Raw genomic sequence first — 19,612 nt, 5'->3', positions numbered from 1 at the left:
TATCAAAGCGAGGGTACCAGATTTACAGAAATGTAATGTGTTACCATAGTGAGAAGTTATTCTACTTGTTACAGGTATAGTTTTGTGAAATAAAGTACATTGTGAGTGTACAGTATGACCATGGTGTTGAAATTAAATACAAAATTGACTGACTTGGTCATTTTTGTGTCATTGCAGTGACTGAGTTTTGTATATCAGTCGAACCAAAACATACTTAATTCTTGAATCAACACATATGGATTTGTCCGGCTTTGCTGGCGGGAGAGCCAGGACCTCTGACGCGGCTGGTCACAAACCCAGGATCAGGAGCCTCCGCGCTTCCGTCCCAAGTCGGAACCAGGATCTCATATTATATACTGATGAAGTAATATAGCTACAGGTTAATCTGCCTCACCTAAAGCCCATTCTGGTGGGAAGCTGCTATAGACCACCGAGTGCAAACAGTCAGTATCTGGATAATGTGTGAAATGCTTGATAACTACACTATGAAACAAAGATGAATGATAGTAAAATAGCCGACCAGTCAGTCGGTTACCAACCCTTAAACGTTTTGAAAAAATTGTGTTTGACCAGATACAATGCTATTTTACAGTAAACAAATCGACAAACTTTTAGCACGCTTATAGGGAAGGACGTTCAACAAGCATAGCATTTACACAAATTACTGATTGGCTGAGAGAAATTGATGATAAGATTGTGGGGACTGTTTTGTTAGACTTCAGTCCGGCTTTTGGCATTATCGATCATAGTCTGCTGCTGGAAAAACGTATGGTTTTACACCCCGCGCTATAATGTGGATAAAGAGTTACCTGTCTATCAGAACACATAGGGTGCTCTTTAATGGAAGCCTCTCCGACATAATCCAGGTAGAGTCAGGAAGTCCTTAAGGAAGCTGTCTAGCCCCATTTAGTTTTTTCAATCTTTACTAATGAATTGCCACTGGCTTTGAGGAAAGCCAGAGTGTCTATGTATGCGGATGACTCAACACTATACACGTCAACTACTACAGGGACTGAAATGTTAGTTTCAGAGTGGGTGGCAAGGAATAAGTTAGTCCTAAATATTTCTAAAACTAAAAGCATTGTATTTGGGACAAATCATTCTCTAATCCTGTAATAAATAATGTGGAAATTGAGCAAGTTGAGGTGACTAAACTGCTTGGAGTAACCCTGTATTTTAAACTGTCATGGTCAAAACATATTGATACAACAGTAGCTAAGATGGGGAGAAGTATGTCCATAATAAAGCGCTGCTCTACCTTAACAGCACTATCAACAAGGCAGGTCCTACAGGCCCTAGTTTTGTCACACCTGGACTACTGTTCAGTCATGTGGTCAGGTGCCACAAAAGAGGACTTAGGAACATTGCAATTGGTTCAGAACAGGGCCGCATGGCTGGCCCTTGGATGTACACAGAGAGCTAATGTTAATAATATGCATGTCAATTTCTCCTGGCTCAAAGTGGAGGAGAGATTGACTTCATCACTACTTTTATTTATGAGAGGTATTGACATGTTGAATGCACCGAGCTGTCTGTTTCAACTACTGGTGCACAGCTCGGACATCCATGCATACCCCACAAGACATGTCACAAGAGGTCTCAGTCCCCAAGTCCAGAACAGACTATGGGAGGAGCACAGTACTACATAGAGCCATGACTACATGGAACTCTATTCCACATCAAGGAACTCATGCAAGCAGTGAAATTAGATTTTAAAAATAGATTTAAAAAAAATTATAATAATATGCAACAGCAGGGACTGTAAAGCAACACAAACATACACGATAAAATATGCAATATACACACACATACACATGGATTTTGTACTGTAGATATGGTAGTAGCACAGTGTGTTATAAAAACTGTAAATGTATTGTAATGATTTTTAAAATTGTATAAACTGCCTTAATTTCACTGGAACTCAGGAAGAGTAGCTGCTGCCTTGGCAGCAGCTAATGGGGATCATAACAAATACAAATCACGATGGATAGAGACTCCACCACCATCACACAGAACACAACCAGTGGACAGGTGAACTGAACAACCTCAGTCCTGGTGGTCATTAGATAGACAGAGGCTCCAGTCAGGGATCCAGTCTGCAGCCCAGACCCTTCTCTTCACAGTCTCAGTGCAGGGATGAAGCAGGGCCTGGGGCTGATAGAGATATATCCTCCTGTTCCTATGATACAAACACCACAGTATCCATGATGAACAAAGCAGGTCACCCTGGGATTCAGCCTTCACAGAGAGTGGCGAGTGGAACCCCCTGGTGGTAGTCATTCAGGAAGTGCCTAGTGGCTCAGTTCATAGAAAGCCTGGGCTTGGACCTGGGTCTAGCTTTCCTCAGCTGCCTCATGGTTACTGCATCGATACAGAATGTCAGGATGGGCGTTCACCACGAGGTACCTAGCTGATAACACAACACACAATCCCAACACCCAAACAATGGCTAGAGGTCAAGGAGGGAGCTCAAAGATTAACCACCTGAGGGTGGTGGTTCCTGCTTCTACCTCCTCTGGTGTCATTGGGTCACAATGTTGGAGGCGGAGCATTAGGACGGACGCAGACAAGCCGTACGCCTGCCCCACGTGTGGGAAGCGCTTTACTGAGGCAAACTACGTGAAGAAGCAACAGACCGTTCACAAGTGCAAACAATGTTACAAGAGCGTCTCCTTCCTGACTAACCTTACCAGACATGGGAGTGTCCACAATGGGAAGAAATCGTAGCATTGTGGCTTTAGCTGACATATTATAGTCATCATGTGAAGTGTCTTAGGGTAAGAGGGTTTTTTGGATTACTAAATCGCTCAGTTGAGCATCTGGGTATGCCGTCTTTCTCACATGATACAGACTTGTTGTTTGGTGTGCTGGCAATGCCAAAACACTCACTGAAGTGTAACACTCTAAATTTGGTTTTGCCTATGTAATTTGCCTAACAATTATAAATGTCTCTTTTTTATAACACCTTTATATTATAACACCCCTCCCCCTGACATTATTTGGCATAATCAGGTGGTACCGGTTCCATTATGTACTATAAATAGGTGATCAAATCTGTTAATGAATGAGAATTCATGTTGTCCTTTTGATGTGTTGACGTTTAATTTGCTTGTTTACTAGTTAGAATTAAAATTGTCCTTGGCTTCCTTCAAACTTATAGGTTTCTGTCCTTGCCACCGATGGGATCTCGCCAGCAATTATTTTTCTGTCATTTATGGTAATTTTTCTAAACAACTCTGCTCTGAGCTTAAAAGATACCAGAGAGGACGAGGCTAAATCTGTTGACAAAAAAATGCCCACAAAGTGAGACATTTTTTCATGGAGGTCAATTCTTCTTTTATTCCTTGTGTTACTATTTCATTTTCAAACTCTGCATCGTTGGGAAGGGCTCGTAAGCAAGCATGTCACAGTAAAGTATACACCAGTTGTTTTGGCCAATGCCACAACTAAATTTGATGAGTGTTGAATTAGGGTCAAGAACAAAAAATGTAATTGCTAATTTGCTACATGAGGCTTATTTGAGTGAATATCAGTTTCGTAATTGTTAGGTTGTTGTGGACGCACGTGGCATTTCGGCAATTTACCCAAAAACGACGTTGAATTGGAGTTGTGCCTGTTGTCATAGTGATACAGTTGAAGTCGGAAGTTTACATACACTTAGGTTGGAGTCATTAAAACTCGTTTTTCAACCACTCCACAAATTTCTTGTTAACAAACTATAGTTTTGGCAAGTCAGTTAGGACATCTACTTTGTGCATGACAGAAGTAATTTTTCCAAAAATTATTTACAGACAGATCATTTCACTTATAGTTAACTGTATCACAATTCCAGTGGGTCAGAAGATTACATACACGAAGTTGACTGTGCCTTCAAACAGCTTGGAAAATTCCAGAAAATTATGTCATGGCTTTAGCAGCTTCTGATAGGCTAATTAAAATCATTTGAGTCAGTTGGAAGTGTACCTGTGGACATATTTCAAGGCCTACCTTCAAACTTGCTTGACATCATGGGAAAATCAAAAGAAATCAGCCAAGCCCTCCACAAGTCTGGTTCATCCTTGGGAGCAATTTCCAAACGCCTGAAGGTACCACGTTCATCTGTACAAACAATAGTACGCAAGTATAAACACCATGGGACCACGCAGCCGTCATACCGCTCAGGAAGGAGATGCGTTCTGTCTCCTAGAGATGAACGTACTTTGGTGCGAAAAGTGCAAATCAATCCCAGAACAACAGCAAAGGACCTTGTGAAGATGCTGGAGGAAACAGGAAACAGGCAACTACATCCACAGTAAAACAAGTCCTATAACGACATAACCTGAAAGGCCGCTCAGCAAGGAAGAAGCCACTGCTCCAAAACCGCCATAAAATCCCAGACTACGGTTTGCAACTGCACATGGGGACAAAGATCGTACTTTTTGGAGAAATGTCCTCTGGTCTGATGAAACAAAAATAGAACTGTTAGGCCATAATGACCATCGTTATCAGGGGTGGCAGCATCATATTGTGGGGGTGCTTTGCTGCAGGAGGGACTGGTGCACTTCACAAAATAGATGGCATCATGAGGATAGAAAATTATGTGAATATATTGAAGCAACATCTCAAGACATCAGTCAGGAAGTTAAAGCTTGGTCGCAAATGGGTTTTCCTAATGGACAATGACCCCAAGCATACTTAGAAAATGTGTGGGCAGAACTGAAAAAGTGTGTGCGAACAAGGAGGCCTACAAACCTGACTCAGTTACACCAGCTCTGTCAGGAGGAATGGGCCAAAATTCACCCAACTTATTGTGGGAAGCTTGTGGAAGGCTACCTGAAATGTTTGACCCAAGTTAAACAATTTAAAGGCAATGCTACCAAATACTAATTGAGTGTATGTAAACTTCTGACCCACTGGGAATGTGATGAAAGAAATAAAAGCTGAAATCAATCATTCTCTCAATTATTATTCTGACATTTCACATTCTTAAAATAAAGTGGTGATCCTAACTGACATAAAGGGAATTTTTACTTGGATTAAATGTCAGGAATTGTGAAAACATGTATTTGGCTAAGGTGTATGTAAACTTCTGACTTCAACTGTAGATGATAGAGAATGCATTTTAGCATGGACATTGCCATTGAAGGCTTCCACCATTTTATAGTAGTCAACTGGGTGGGGATTCCTATGAGTTGGGAGCAATCAGCCAATTAAGAAGAAAATGGACTACTTTAAAATGGAGATCGCCTCAATGGCACTGCCATAGACTGTAAAAATATGCCCATACTGTCACAGACACAAAGATGATGCCATGTTCAAAACAACTGGGAACTCTGAAATCTCATGACAACTGAGAAGAATTTTTTTTTAAAAAAGGTAATCCATCTTGGAATTCCAAGTCGGGAACTGGGGCCTCTTTCTAGTGCTCTGACATTTCAACTTTAGATCACTGACGTCATGATTTGACAGTTCCCCCCCTTATTAGGAGCTAATAACATAAGCATTTCGCTGCACTTGCTATGTCATTTGCTAAATTGTGTACACGAACAATTACATTTTGATCTCTCTCGTTGGCCTGTTGTTCCCACTTGCATCGGCCCTCACATTAGCTAGAATGTTTCCTCCTGATCTCACCTCCTCCCGCCTGCCTTCCATCTTTAAATACAAGTATTTCCATTTTTAGAGAGGTCACTCGAATATCTTGCCAATATAATAGACAATGGTTGAAGAGGTTTGATGTGTAATGTAATACGCAGTACCTTATTTCCAGTGGTGTAAAGTACTTAAGTAAAAAATATCTGTACTTTACCATTTCTATTTTTGACAACTTTTACTCAACTATATTCCTAAAGAAAAGATGTTCTTTTTACTCCCATACATTTTACCTGACATCAAAAAGTACTCCTTACATTTAGAATTCTCAGGCAGGACAGCAATATGGTCCAATTCATGCACCTATCAATATAAGGCATTGTCATCCTGGCGGAATCACTAAACACAAATACTGCATTTGTCAATCATGTCTGAGTGTTGGTGTGCCCCTGTCTGCCCATAAATAAAAATAACACTTTTTACTTTTACTAAAAAGTATGACAATTGAGTACTTTTTCCACCACTGTACATCTAAAACCAGATACTTTTAGACCTTTACTCAATTAGTATTTCACTGGGTGACTTTTACTTGAGTAATTTTCTATTAAGGTATATTTACCTTTACTCAAGTATAACAATTGAGTACTTTTTCCACCAGTGCATATTTTAAGAACAGCGCAAATACTTAAAAAAAATTTTTTTTTTTAGCCACACCCTTTGAGCTACGACGCCAACCAATAACTTATATTCAGTGTAAACGGAAGTAAACAATGAACAAGAACAATTTCCACGTTAGCGTTTTTATTTAGATGTTTATGAACACAATGGAACTCAAAATATGACTAACTTAACTGCACAGCATCGCATACTTACCCCAGGTAGTGTTTAATTCGCGCTGGAGACTGGACTTTGTTGATAGATGTTATCAAGGTAGGGCTGGCTAGCTAGCTGCTATGGTTTTTCACACTCAAATAGCCTCCATCATGGAGGTGCTAGCAAATGCAGCCGTGGCAGAGGTCTGTAAACTCGTCGATGACGACTATGCAGTGTTTCGTTTGGAAATAACTCAAAGCCAGAAAGAAAACAGGGCATTGCGGAGGAAACTACAGCTACTGGAAATGAAGATGACACGGGAGCGCGTTCTCGCCAGTCCCAGTAGTGTCAAGATCCTCGACCGTTACAGAGGAATGGCAAGAGGTACATTTTGTAGAAGGCCGAGGCTGCGGGGCCTATCGCCCCGTTCCCCTCTGCGCATGTGTGACATTAGATGCGTTAACCGAGAGAGGAAGAGGCGAAGCGAGAGTTTCTCAACCCAAAATCTGTCCATCAAAATAAGTCCAGGAAGGCATTTTTGTATGGAGGTAAATGGGTGTCGAATTTGGTCAACATAAAATATAATGGCAAATTTCCTATGTGAGGCTTATTTGATCGATATACGTTTCATAATTTGGAAAAAACGTCTTTACATCAGAGTTTTGCCTGTTGTCATAGAGATTCATAGAGACTCATCATGGATATAACCCATTTTTAGAATGGACATTGCCATTGAGGGCTTCCACCATTTTAAAGTAGTCAACTGGGTGGGGATTCCTATGAGTTGGGAGCAATCAGCCAAAGAAGAAGAAGAAAATGGACTAATTAAAAATAAATAGAGATAGCCTCAATGGTGCTGCCCATGCTCGCAGACTCTATAATTGCATAGATACAAAGATGAGACATCTATATACCTCCTCCTGCCTGCCTTCCATCTTTGAGGACATTATTATCAGGGCTGTCACTCGTCATATCTTGTCAATATAATGGACAATCTTTGGTTAACCAATTAACCAGAATTGGGTCTTTGTCAGTTTTTGGATTGTATGCAATAATTCCCCTGATTACTTATCTATCTTGCACAAAGACAGTTCTATTATTTAATCATTGAAAACAATAAGATGCATGGATTATAATCAATCTATAAATAGTATATCAACCAGTTATGCGAAGTGTTACCTTACCTAGAATTCTAAAACTGTCAACAGTGTGTAGCGTTGAGCATTGACAGTAGCTAACCTTACCACCTCTTTCTTCCAATCACTGTCTCAGGTGAAGGACATCTCACTGGAGGCCACAGGAGCTTTGTGAAGCCAGCGGGACACAATACATGGAGAGATGACCAACCAATCACTGTTGATGAGGGGAGTGGAACCTCAACCCAGCAAGTTATAGTGATAGAGGTTAATGTAATAGTATTACATCAAATTTACAGTACATCAAACGTGTCCAGTTTATTTCAGAAAGGCTCCCCTCCGCTATTCACTTGCTTACATGTACTGTACATCCTTATGTATCTGCCATAAGGGAGCTTGTGAGACTTCCCTATGACATTGCTATCCAATTCAACCCATGTACCGGTAATAACCTCCTCTCTTCTTGTGTCAGTCTGCAGACGTAGAGGCTGCAGGTCCTGGGGTCAAGCAGGAAAGGTCTGAAGGAGAGGAGGACCCACGGCACAGCAGAGACATCCAGACTGAAGTGGCTGGAGCGCCCCCTATAGCCACGGAGGTCCCCAGTGCCGCCCCAGCGCCGCCCAGGACACGAGGCAACATCACGGAGGTCAGTGGAACGCCGAACGCCGTCCTCAAGCCAGAGACAGACACTGAGACTTTAACTGTAACACACAGGCTCTTACACACAGGATCTGACCACAGATCAGACCCAGAGAGACTGGGGCTGGGGAGACCGGGCTGTCCTCCTGCCTCAGAGTATTTACCAGTATTTCACCAGAGCCAGAGGACGGATCATTCCCGTGATGATGGTGACACGTTAAACACTGGCAGTGATGATCCGTCTTGTTCTTACTCTACAGAGATGGACCCTGGCAACATATCCTTGGGTTTAGAGACACAGACTGATCTGCCTAGAGGGGACTGGAACCGGTACAGTAGTAGTGTATACTCTGAAGGGTGCCTAGATAAGAAAGGGGAGGTTATAGTGGTAGATGAGGTGATTGTGAAAGTGGAGGGTGACGCTCCTCCCACATGGAATGTAGATTGTCACCTAGGAGATGGACACTCACAGGGCAGAGATTTCTTAGATTACAGGGAAAGCTTAGAGACAAATCTCAATGTCACGACCCAGTCCCCTTTACACGCGTTCAGGGATCGCGACCCAGTGTCAACATCGATGCGGCCTTCCGATTCACATGGCCGCGTCCTTTTTGATCAGGTATTGAACTCAAACAACAGGGCTAGAGCCCAGGCTCAGGGAGGGGGAGCCACATCAGGCAATAGTAAAAAGAAACGGTTCCTCTGCATGTTCTGTAACAAAAGCTTCAGCTGCTCCCAGAATGTGGAGATCCACCAGAGGGTCCACACAGGGGAGAAACCCTTCAGCTGTACCCAGTGTCATATGCGCTTTGCCCAGGCTGGCCACCTGAAGAGGCACCAGATGGTCCACACAGGGGAGAAACCCTACAGCTGCCCCCAGTGTGAGAAGAGGTTCTCCCGCCAGGACCAGCTGAAGATCCACCTGAATGTCCACACGGGAGAAAGGCTGTTTGCATACAAACGCACTGTGGGAAGAGGTTCTCAGAGAGGCTCTACCTCAGAATGCACCAGCAGAAAAACCATTCCCCTCTATAACATAGAAAGTAAGCATTCCACTCAATAGCTTCTGACGTTTAGATCAAACCCTGCATCAACAACAAAGAGGAATTTTCAGCAATAAAGAGCCACAGATGCATTTGGAATAACAAGTGTAAAAGATTTCACGGTTGAATATTCCTGGGTAGAATATTGCATCCAGACATTGTGTGATATACAATGGGGTCAGAAATTGACACACTTGATAAAGATGAGCAATAATGACTTTATAAAATAAATAATTCAAACACTGAGCTATAATGTATGTAATTTAAAAAATCTAAATATAATTTATATATTATTTTATACTAATAAAATTGCTCAGAGAAAAATATTTTGTTAAACAAGTAATACTTTTTTCTCTCAAAAAGGTAGAGGTCAAAATTATTATCACCGCTAAAGATTCTTATAAAGTAGTCAAGTTTGATATTTGGTCCCATATTCCTAGCACGCAATGTCTAAATCAAACTTGTCACTTTACAAACTTATTGGATGCATTTGCAGTTTTGGTTGTGTTTCAGATTATTTTGTGCCCACTAGAAATGAATGGTAAATAACCTTTTACTGCGGGCTAAATCAGGGTCACAGTGTTTCTAGGTAGTCTTAAACAAATCTACTTTGAAACAAAAGTATACTCCTCACACACATGGTTATGGGCTTTAAAAAGAAGACACTTGTACCATGTCTGATATAGAGTTGAAATGTATAAATGTTTGGCTTTGCATAACAATATTATACTTTATATACATCAAAGACTGAAATATAACAAACTGTTTGAAATAGAAACATCGGATTTGACTTTTGTTTTTAAAGAATGTCTATTAATAACATTCCACCCATGAGGTCACTAGAGGGCAATTTGGTCAGTTGACTGCAGGAATTAAGTATTTTTTCCCATATTCATAGCATGCCATGACTACATCAAGCTTGTGACTCTACAAATTTGTTGGATGCATTCGCTGTTTGTTTTGGTTGTGTTTCAGATTATTTTGTGCCAAATAGAAATGAATGGTAAATAATGTATTGTGTCATTTTGGTGTCACTTTTGTTCTAAATAAGAATAGAATATGTTTCTAAACACTTCTACAGCAATGTGATTACTACCATGATTACTGATAATCCTAAATAAATTGTGAATGAGAAAGTTACAGACAGACATATCATACACCTAAGTTGGGCTGTGGTGGTCATGACATTTTGTCAGCCGGTTATTGCCATGCAAAAGACTGCCTGTTTTATGGTAATTGACCGTTAATTAACATAAACACGTTTAGCATATCCATGCCTTCACACATATAAACCGCATACAAGCCACTGATGAAGAAAAAATGCTTCACTCTCCCAATAATTACAGAGGGCACTGTAGCTAGCTAGCTAAGGTTAGCATGCTAGCTAGCTACACTGACAGCTGTCAGTGACCTATTTGTTGATGATTATCATCTGCATGAAAATGACCACACCCAATTCGTGAATATGTACAAGTAGCCTTTGTCATTCTTTGGAGTTGGATCCTAAACGTGCATTTCCTCCACTTCTTCTGGGGTGGGTCCTTTGATGTACAGTCACATTCACCGTAACCTCTTCCCCAGGCTATTGTGCACAGCACATATGGAGGACGAGATTACAGATTACATCACTGTAGTTGTCTGAGTCAGAGAGGAAGAGGTGACATGAGAGGATTGGATTTACTCCGCCCAAAATCTGTACACGTTTGGGGTTTGAACTGGTTCAGGGAACATAACCGAAAACCGGAAAATAATTACGTTTTTAGAAGAGCAGAATAAGAACCGGGAACGAAAGGGACCTATACTGTTCTGCAACAAAAGCGTTATTTTAAAAGCATGGAAACCGTTTAATAAATGTATTTTATGTTCTAGGCATTTTTTTCCAGTCCCCCAAAAAACGCAACAAAGCGAAGCGCCTATGCAAAGCCCTCACTCTGTCACTCAGAAACGTATTCCAGTGTCTGCCTGCCTGCCTGCCAGCTGAAAATCTTTGCTAGTGTGTATGCTACCTGCCCCTCCTCACCGAGGCGTAGTCTACTAGTGACGTTGCAAGCGTGATTCAGAAATTAGGGAGAAAGATTTTTAATTAAATAATGGATTAACTTTTTCCTGTGCTAGTTAAGGATACTATAGTTATCACGTTTCACAATGGATTGATTAACTACAAGAAGGTAAGATGTGTTTTTGTTTTAATTCTGGTGCCGCTCTGCACATAATGTTATTAGATCGCTAACTAGCTAGCTCTTGTCCAAAGTTAAGCCTACTCTCTGAAGCTCAAAGACATCCAAAGTTCCTTCACAGAAGCCGCTCCTCTGTAGGTGTAATTCTGTGGGCCTAATTCAGATAATGCATGTCATAACAACAAAATGCTAAGCTCCTCTTCCACCCTCTCTTGCTCTATCCCCACCTGCAGTCGCAATTCGCTCCCAACACTTGTCTGTCCAATGCATTTAAATAGCTTGCCCGCTCCATAGCAAGCTGCTCTATCCTCAGTGATTTGGTGAAGTAGTTTAATGTCGAGCTAGCTGTAAAAACATTTAGATTTCAGAGGTTTAAAAAGGAACCGAAAGGAACGATATAAGCCATAGTTGTCTTTTTTGGTTTGGTTCGAACCGATTCAGAACTTTATTTTACTGGTCAGATCAGTGGAATGGAACAAGGGGAAAAAATGGTTGTGTTCAGAACTAAAGTATTGGAAAATAATTTGGGTTACAATCCCTGGTCCGTGAGAGATAAGACATGTTTTGTATGGAGGCCTATGAGAGAGTGTCGAACTACGTGAAAATTATTTGATCGGAAACAAGTTTCGTAATGTTTAGGCTGTTACAAATGTAACAAATGTACTGATATAAGTGGATGCGGTTGGTATTACGGCAACTTTGATTAAAACAATTTAGTTCTGCCTGTTGTTCATTCATGTATCTGCCCTCTCATTGGCTAGATATCGCCTGCCTTCCATCGTTAAGGACATGCATTTCTATTGTTTGAGCGGCCACTCGAATATCTTGTCACCATAATAGATCATCTTTGTCTGAGTTCACAGCTGGCGATGCCTCGTCGCAATTGGTTATTCCCCATCATTTGCAACAATGTCATTGAGCTTCATCACTATCTTTCCTTTGAGGTACCTTTGCTGTTTATAAACCTTTATGAATTGACTTTACTCCTGGCTACTCTGAGCTGGGAGTTTTTGTTGTTGTCTTACAACAGGTTTTAACAGGATTCAAAGGACCTTTTCTGAGAGCTTTGTGATTATGAGCCCTAATCGCACCCCCTTCAGCATACACCCAACAGTGCTTTATAACCAATATACACTTACTCACTAAATATACCTACACATACCTACACACTAATAAACATCTACTGTACATGTCAAAATAGTTTGGTAAGGTTTGTCTGACTTTTGACTTATCATAGCTGACTTATTTGTAGCCACAACTACATATTTATGTCCACCATGATGGGTTTAACAACAATGAAGTCATTCTGTAACTACAGTATAGGACTCAAATGTAGTGGGGATGGATAAACACTCCATGTTGGAAGTGTGTTTATTATCTGTGTGTGTGTGTACGTACTTGAGGGGGTGTATGTCTGTGTAATCTGTATCACCTCTCTTCCAGGAGAAGGAGGGCCCAGAGGTGCTGCGGGTGAAGGAGGAGGGCTGTGAGGAGGGTCTGGGGAACCCTGAGGGGACCATGGTCATGGAGGACAACCAGACTACACCTCCTCCTGAACCAACAGAGGAATCAGCTGAGCAGCACAGGATCACACACAGTCTCACTGAGGTGAGCCCACTGTAAACTACTGTCTGTATCCATAAAGTATCTTAGAGTAGGAGTACTGATCTAGGATCAGCTTTGCCTTTTAGATCATAATAAATAACATTATTTGGAAAGTTCCTAGATCAACACTCCTACTCTGAGACTCTTTGTAGATATGGGCTCAGGTCTTGATTCAATTTGTCTTAAGTGTGGGACCAGGCCTTTGAATTATCAAACCATTCGGGATTTTGGCAATGAAAACTGGAAGTCTTCAGTTACAGCTAGCATGCTAGGGGTACCCAAACATTTCCATTCTTTGTGCTAAGCTAGTTAGCATTACTGGACGCAGATACATAATAATGGTATCCACAAGTCAATCTGACTCTGGGGAAGTATAAGAGTGTCAGCTAGATGACTAAAATGTAGATAAAGGGCTTCATTGCCAAAATCCTGAACTATCCCTTTGAAGAGTGTCAGATAATCAAATCAACTAACACTTTTGCATAGTATGAAATCAACATGTTTGCATTGTACTCATAGCAATGCCTCATTGCCCAGTCAGAAGTTGATCCATAGCAGGGTGCTGATATCAGATTTCTTGATCCAACATCCTCTCACTCTATCTCTTACAGGCAGTAGACATGGAGGATGGGAAGCTTGATCTGCTGCTGGTCAAAGAGGAGACAATAGAAGATGGACCAGAGAGCATTGATCTGCTGAGTGGACTAAAGATGGGGGAGCAAGGTAAGGGAGAAATATATATAGCCTACATACAGTAATAGATCTTCAATGGGAATAGTGATGCACCTGGCTATTATTTTCTTCATTCATAAAATGATATCAATACAACTTGCACTCAGTGACCAGTTTATCTAGTACCGGGTCGAACCGCCCTTTGCCTCCAAAACAGCCTGAAAAGGTCATACTGGTCAAGGTCATACATTGTAAAAAACACACATTATAATGTATGAACTTGACCAGGTAATGGACAAAAAAAACTCCATATGAAGAGTTCTCTGCCATGTTTGTAAAGTCTATTTTGTAACCTCTTCCTGCAGGTGGTTGGCTGGAAGCTAACAGAGGAGACTGGGCGGCCATCTTGGATTCCAAGACCCAGATGGGTGCAGCCATGGGCCCAGGGGACAACGTCATTGAGCAGGCCAGAACCAGAGGCGACATAGTGGAGGTCAGTGGATGGGACAGCGTCTTCAACTCTGGGCTGGGGAACAACATTGTTAATCCCAACCAGAAACAGAGAGTGGAACCCAAAACAATATCCGAATTTAGTCTCCATGACAACAGACTTGTTGAAACCAGGGAGAGACGTAGATTTGGTCTGCAGGGACAGGGCGGTGTCCATACGCAGCTAGAGAGAACAGACACAGACTCGGCTAGCGATGCTCCGTCCTGCTCCTATAGTTGTGATTCAGAGAGACTGATGGGGCCTCAGGTTAACCCCCTAACAGGTGCTGCCTTCAGCATACCTTCTATAGGATCTATCAACTCGAACATGGACCCCGTGACAACACAGACACTCCCTGGCCTTCATCCTCCTCACACTCTCCTAATGTTAAGCCAGATCTCAGACAATGCCAGTGCATCAACACTAAATGGCTACACAAGCCCATTGACAAATGACAGTAGTAGTAATGCTATCAGTTGTTCCGGTGGAAAAGTGAAGCACTTCCCGTGTTCATTTTGTGGGAAAGTCTTCAGTTTCCCCAAACAGGTGGAGATCCACCAGAGGATGCACACGGGGGAGAAACCGTTTAGCTGCCATCTGTGCCGGGCCAGTTTCTCCCACTCGTCCAGCCTGAAGAGGCACCAGAGGGTCCACACAGGGGTGAAACCCTTCAGCTGTACCCAGTGTCAGATGCGCTTTGCCCAGGCTGGTCACCTGAAGAGGCACCAGAGGGTCCACACGGGAGAGAGGCCGTTCGCCTGTACGGACTGCGGGAAGAGGTTCTCAGAGAGGAGCTACCTCAGGATACACCAGCAGAAAATGCACAGGGCCCATGTATAGAGTATAGTGACATTTATTGTAGTTCGTTTGTTTGTAGTTAATTTTGGTGGTTTTGGATGGAGTAGCGAATTGGATGAGGTGAACTGAGGAAAGAAAGAGTATGATGACTAGATGATATGTTATTCCTGCTCCCGCTCCTCCTCTCTGGCGCTCGAGGGCGCCAGGCTGCCTATCATTACGCACATCTGTCACCGCTATTACGCACATCAGCGTTCGCTGGACTCCATTGCCTTGTTGATTGCCCCGTGTCAGCATTATTGTAGTTTTTGTTTTCCCCATCCAGGCGCTGTCTGTATTCTATTCCTGTCTGTGTTTTATTAAATGTTCACTCCTTGTACTTGCTTCTCGTCTCCAGCGTCTGTCCTCACATGATATTGTGATGGTGTCTGTAAAAATGCTTCACTGCTGAAGAGTGACAACCTTGTCCCTTTAGGTTGATACTGGTGTTTTATAATAAGATACGGATGGTGCCTTAATTAAAGTTTACTTGACATGAAGTAGTGAAGATGTGTGTAATGTTGAACCTTTTCCATAGTATTTTTAAATACATTTTATCAAAGCAAGGGTACAAGACTTACAGAAAATGTAGTGTTACCATAGTGAGAAAATATATTATACTTGTCACGTATCGTTTTGTGCAATAAATGTACTGTACTTAAGTTATAATTACATGACCATTTTGTTGAATTTAAATACAAAATTGACTGACTTGGTTATTTTTGTATCATTACAGGGACTGAGTTTCCCTTATCTCAGTCAAACCAAAATATTATACTTAATTCTTGTATCAACACTTTTTTTAAATAAACTCCAATAGCTCCATACTGTTAGGTACTTGAATCACAGTGGTTGTGTCCGAATACCCAAACTGGCGTCCAAGATACTAGGTCCTTTGAGTATGAGAAAAAAATAAAGATTAATAGCATAGCTGTGGGAAGTAGGGGTGCTGAGGGTGCTGCAGTACCCCCTGATAAATCTAAGAAAAAATTCTAAAAAATAAAATACATTTCCACTAAATTTGTGAACTAGTCATTTATTACTTCCTCATTCGACATTACCCCAACCCAAAACATCTTCCCACGGCCATGTTTAATAGTATGCGACATTTAGAAAATAGAGTTTACTTTAAATGCCCGAATGTCATACTCATTTTGGCACTGACAACAACTGATCAATTAGATATGGGGACACGCTACCGAAATCAACTAATAGCGGGAAACAACACAATCACGCATGACGCATTCCCAGTATGCAAACTAGAAGGTTCAGTAGTATGCAACATCTTGAAAATAGAGTATGGTTTAAATGCCAGGATGATATACTCATCTCAGCTCTTCATCTAGTAGAATTCGATGCACACTTTTCCACAATGCATTGGAAGCGGTGGGCTGCGAGTGGTAGGCCCTAGTTCTCTTCAAGTTAGTGATGGGGGCTTAAGCCAAATTGTGCCGAAAAACTATTAATTACTTTGTGCTTGTAAAAACAATGCACATTAGTGACATATGCTGGTCAGCAATGAAAAGCAGCTTTTGATGTTCATATAGAAGTTTTTCCCACAATATTAATAAAATCTGTGTGGCGCAGTGGTTAGTCGTGGGCCGCCATGTTTTTGGTGTCCCAGACGAATGTTGGTGAAATTTTATTTTATTTTATTGAACCTTTATTTAACTAGGCAAGTCAGTTATGAACAAATTCTTATTTACAATGACGGCCTACCAAAAGGCAAAAGGCCGTCATTGTAAATAAGAGAGACAAAACTGCATAAAGAGAGACCTAGGATAACAAAATAGCATGGCAGCAACACATGACAACACAGCATGGTAGCGACACAACATGACAACAACATGGTAGCAACACAACATGGTAGCAGCCCAAAACAGGGTACAAACAGTGTTGGACACAGACAACAGCACAAAGGGCAAGAAGGTAGAGACAACAATATATCATGCAAAGCAGCCACAACTATCAGTAAGAGTGTCCATGATTGAGTCTTTGAATAAAGAGATTGAGATAAAACTGTCCAGTTTGAGTGTTTGTTGCAGCTCGTTCCAGTTGCTAGCTGCAGCGAACTGAAGACGAGCAACCCAGGGATGTGTGCGCTTTGGGAACCTTTAACAGAATGTGACTGGCAGAACAGGTGTTGTTTGTGGAGGATGAGGGCTGCAGTAGATATCTCAGATAGGGCGGAGTGAGGCCTAAGAGGGTTTTATAAATAACAACAACCAGTGGGTCTTGCGACAGGTAAACAGAGATGACCAGTTTACAGAAGAGTATGGAGTGCAGTGATGTGTCCTATACGGAACATTGGTGGCAAATCAGATGGCCGAATGGTAAAGAACATCTAGCCGGCCAAGAGCACCCTTTACCTGCCGATCTCTAAATTATGTCTCCGTAATCTAGCATGGGTAGGATGGTCATCTGAATCAGGATTAGTTTGGCAGCTGGGGTAAAAGAGGAACGATTACGATAGAGTAAACCAAGTGGAGATGTAACCTTAGCCTGCAGCTTTGATATGTGCTGAGAGAAGGACAGTGTACTGTCTAGCCATACTCCCAAGTACTTGTATGAGGTGACTACCTCAAGCTCTAAACCCTGAGAGGTAGTAATCACACCGGTGGGGAGAGGGCATTCTTCTTACAAAACCACATGATCTTTGTTTTGGAGGTGTTCAAAACAAGGTTAAGGGCAGAGTAAACTTGTAGGACATTAGGAAATCTTAGTTGCAGAGTGTTTAACACAAAATCCAGGGAGGGCCCATCTGAGTATAAGACTGTATCATCTGCATATAAATGGGTGAGAGCTTCCTACTGCCTGAGCTATGTTGTTGATGTAAATTGAGAAGAGCGTGGGGCCTAGGATCGAGCCTTGGGGTACTCCCTTGGTGACAGGCAGTGGCTGAGACAGCAGATGTTCTGACTTTATACACTGCACTCTTTGAGAGAGGTAGTTAGCAAACCAGGCCAAAGCCCCCTCAGAGATACCAATACTCCTTATGTATTGAATGGAATGGTCTACCGTATCAAAATAATTGTCAAAGTAAAAACAAATAGCAGCACAACATTGCTTAGAATCAAGGGCAATGGTGACATCATTGAGGACCTTTAAGGTTGCAGTGACACATCCATAACCTGAGCGGAAACCAGATTGCATACCAGAGAGAATACTATAGACATAAAGAAAGCCAGTCAGTTGATTATTGACAAGTTTTTCCTACCCTAAGGACTAACCGTGCCTGCCTTCAGCTCATGTTGGTGTAGGAGGAAATGAGGCAGCAGATAAGGTAGCTCTGAAGAGGGAGGAGGTAGATGTTGTGGTCCCGTTAGGGGGGGTTTAGTTTAGTTTACTTTATTAATTCGACCATTTAAAAAAACAAGCACACACAAAACTTAAAAGCCATATCATGCACATTAATAAAATCATCGAGGATAACACACAATAAAGTCTGGGACTTATTTCCATTGAGACAAGATGGCTAGACAAGATCGAACACAGTATGGCAGTGAAATAATAACACAAAAACATAGAAGAAGAACATCTATCTCATCATTCCAGTTACATCATAGGGGTTATTCATATGGGCACAGAGGACATCAAACATATTTTTACTTTATTTTTAAAGCTGTCCAGAGAGGACATTGTTTTTATAGGCAGAGGCAACTCATTCCATTCTGAGACTCCAGTATACAAGAAAGTACCTTTCCCAGCATTACTCCTGAACCTGTATAAGCACACATCAGCAACACCTGATCTGGTGCTGTGATTGTGTGCATCCCTAACACGAGGAAAGTAATCACTTAGATATCTGGGCGCAGGACCATAAATACTCCTGTAACCCAAACCTAGTCTAATCTGGGACACCCTAGCCTCAACAGGCAGCCAGTTTAGTTCCTGAAAGCAGCTCCTGCCTATGTGAGTACGTGGACTCACCTTCAATACTACCCTGATCAGCTTATTCTGGGCTATCTGGAGCTTCCCTTCATAAGTTTAGATAAGCCCCCAAACCAGGAAGTACTAGCATAGTCAAAATGGCATTGAATGAGGGCAGTAGCTAGCACTTTAATGGAGTCCTTATCAAGCAGCTTGGACTTTCTAGACAAAAACTTAGTCCTGGCATTAACCTTCCCTAGCACTTAATTGGCCATGCTGACACCTCCCAAGCTTCCATCAAGGATACATCCCAAGTAGCTAACAGAGGTTTTAATAGTCAGCACCTCACCCCCTAACTTCACTCTGATTTCAGACGACCTACACAATTTAGGTCTGGATCCCAAAATAATTGCTTCAGTTTTCCCTCAGTGCAGAGAGAGCTTATTATCTCCAAGCCATTTGCTAATGTTAGTAAGCTCTGTGCTAAGTATGCTCTCCAACATAGTTTTACTTGTGAGACACTAGAAGTGTAGAGTCATCCACATAAAGAAAAACACAGCAAGAACAAGCATCTTTCATATCATTAATATACAATAAAAACAGCAGAGGCCCAAGCAGGGATGGAATGTATGAGCATCAAAGCAGAGGGGTTGAGACAGGAGTGGCAACGTGAGTGGGAGAGAGAGGAGCTAAGAAGGCAGTTTTTCTCTATCCAGAATTCTGTCAGGAAGGTCAGTTGGTATCTAGGAGTGAAAGGAG

General features: G+C 41.8%; 1 protein-coding gene across 2 annotated transcripts in view; it reads left to right on the top strand.

The window, feature by feature from the left end:
* The first annotated feature begins 6,301 nt into the window (after nucleotides 1–6,301).
* LOC115201840 (neurotrophin receptor-interacting factor homolog) overlaps nucleotides 6,302–19,612 on the top strand; it is a 39,852-nt gene continuing 26,541 nt past the window's right edge. Inside the window, exons 1-6 of one of the 2 annotated variants that reach the window (XM_029765702.1) lie at nucleotides 6,302–6,768; nucleotides 7,657–7,787; nucleotides 7,993–8,166; nucleotides 12,823–12,987; nucleotides 13,596–13,707; nucleotides 14,022–15,695. In XM_029765702.1, the coding sequence (XP_029621562.1) occupies nucleotides 6,525–6,768; nucleotides 7,657–7,787; nucleotides 7,993–8,166; nucleotides 12,823–12,987; nucleotides 13,596–13,707; nucleotides 14,022–14,986 (1,791 nt within the window). In that variant the 5' untranslated portion in view covers nucleotides 6,302–6,524 and the 3' untranslated portion in view covers nucleotides 14,987–15,695. Of the gene's footprint in view, nucleotides 6,769–7,656; nucleotides 7,788–7,992; nucleotides 8,167–12,822; nucleotides 12,988–13,595; nucleotides 13,708–14,021; nucleotides 15,696–19,612 lie in introns of those variants that run through there. The other variant, XM_029765701.1, reaches the window with a different exon arrangement.

Source organism: Salmo trutta, chromosome 11 (genome assembly GCF_901001165.1).
Source record: "Salmo trutta chromosome 11, fSalTru1.1, whole genome shotgun sequence".
Lineage (NCBI taxonomy): Eukaryota > Metazoa > Chordata > Actinopteri > Salmoniformes > Salmonidae > Salmo > Salmo trutta.
This window is presented reverse-complemented; position numbering and strand designations above follow the sequence as displayed.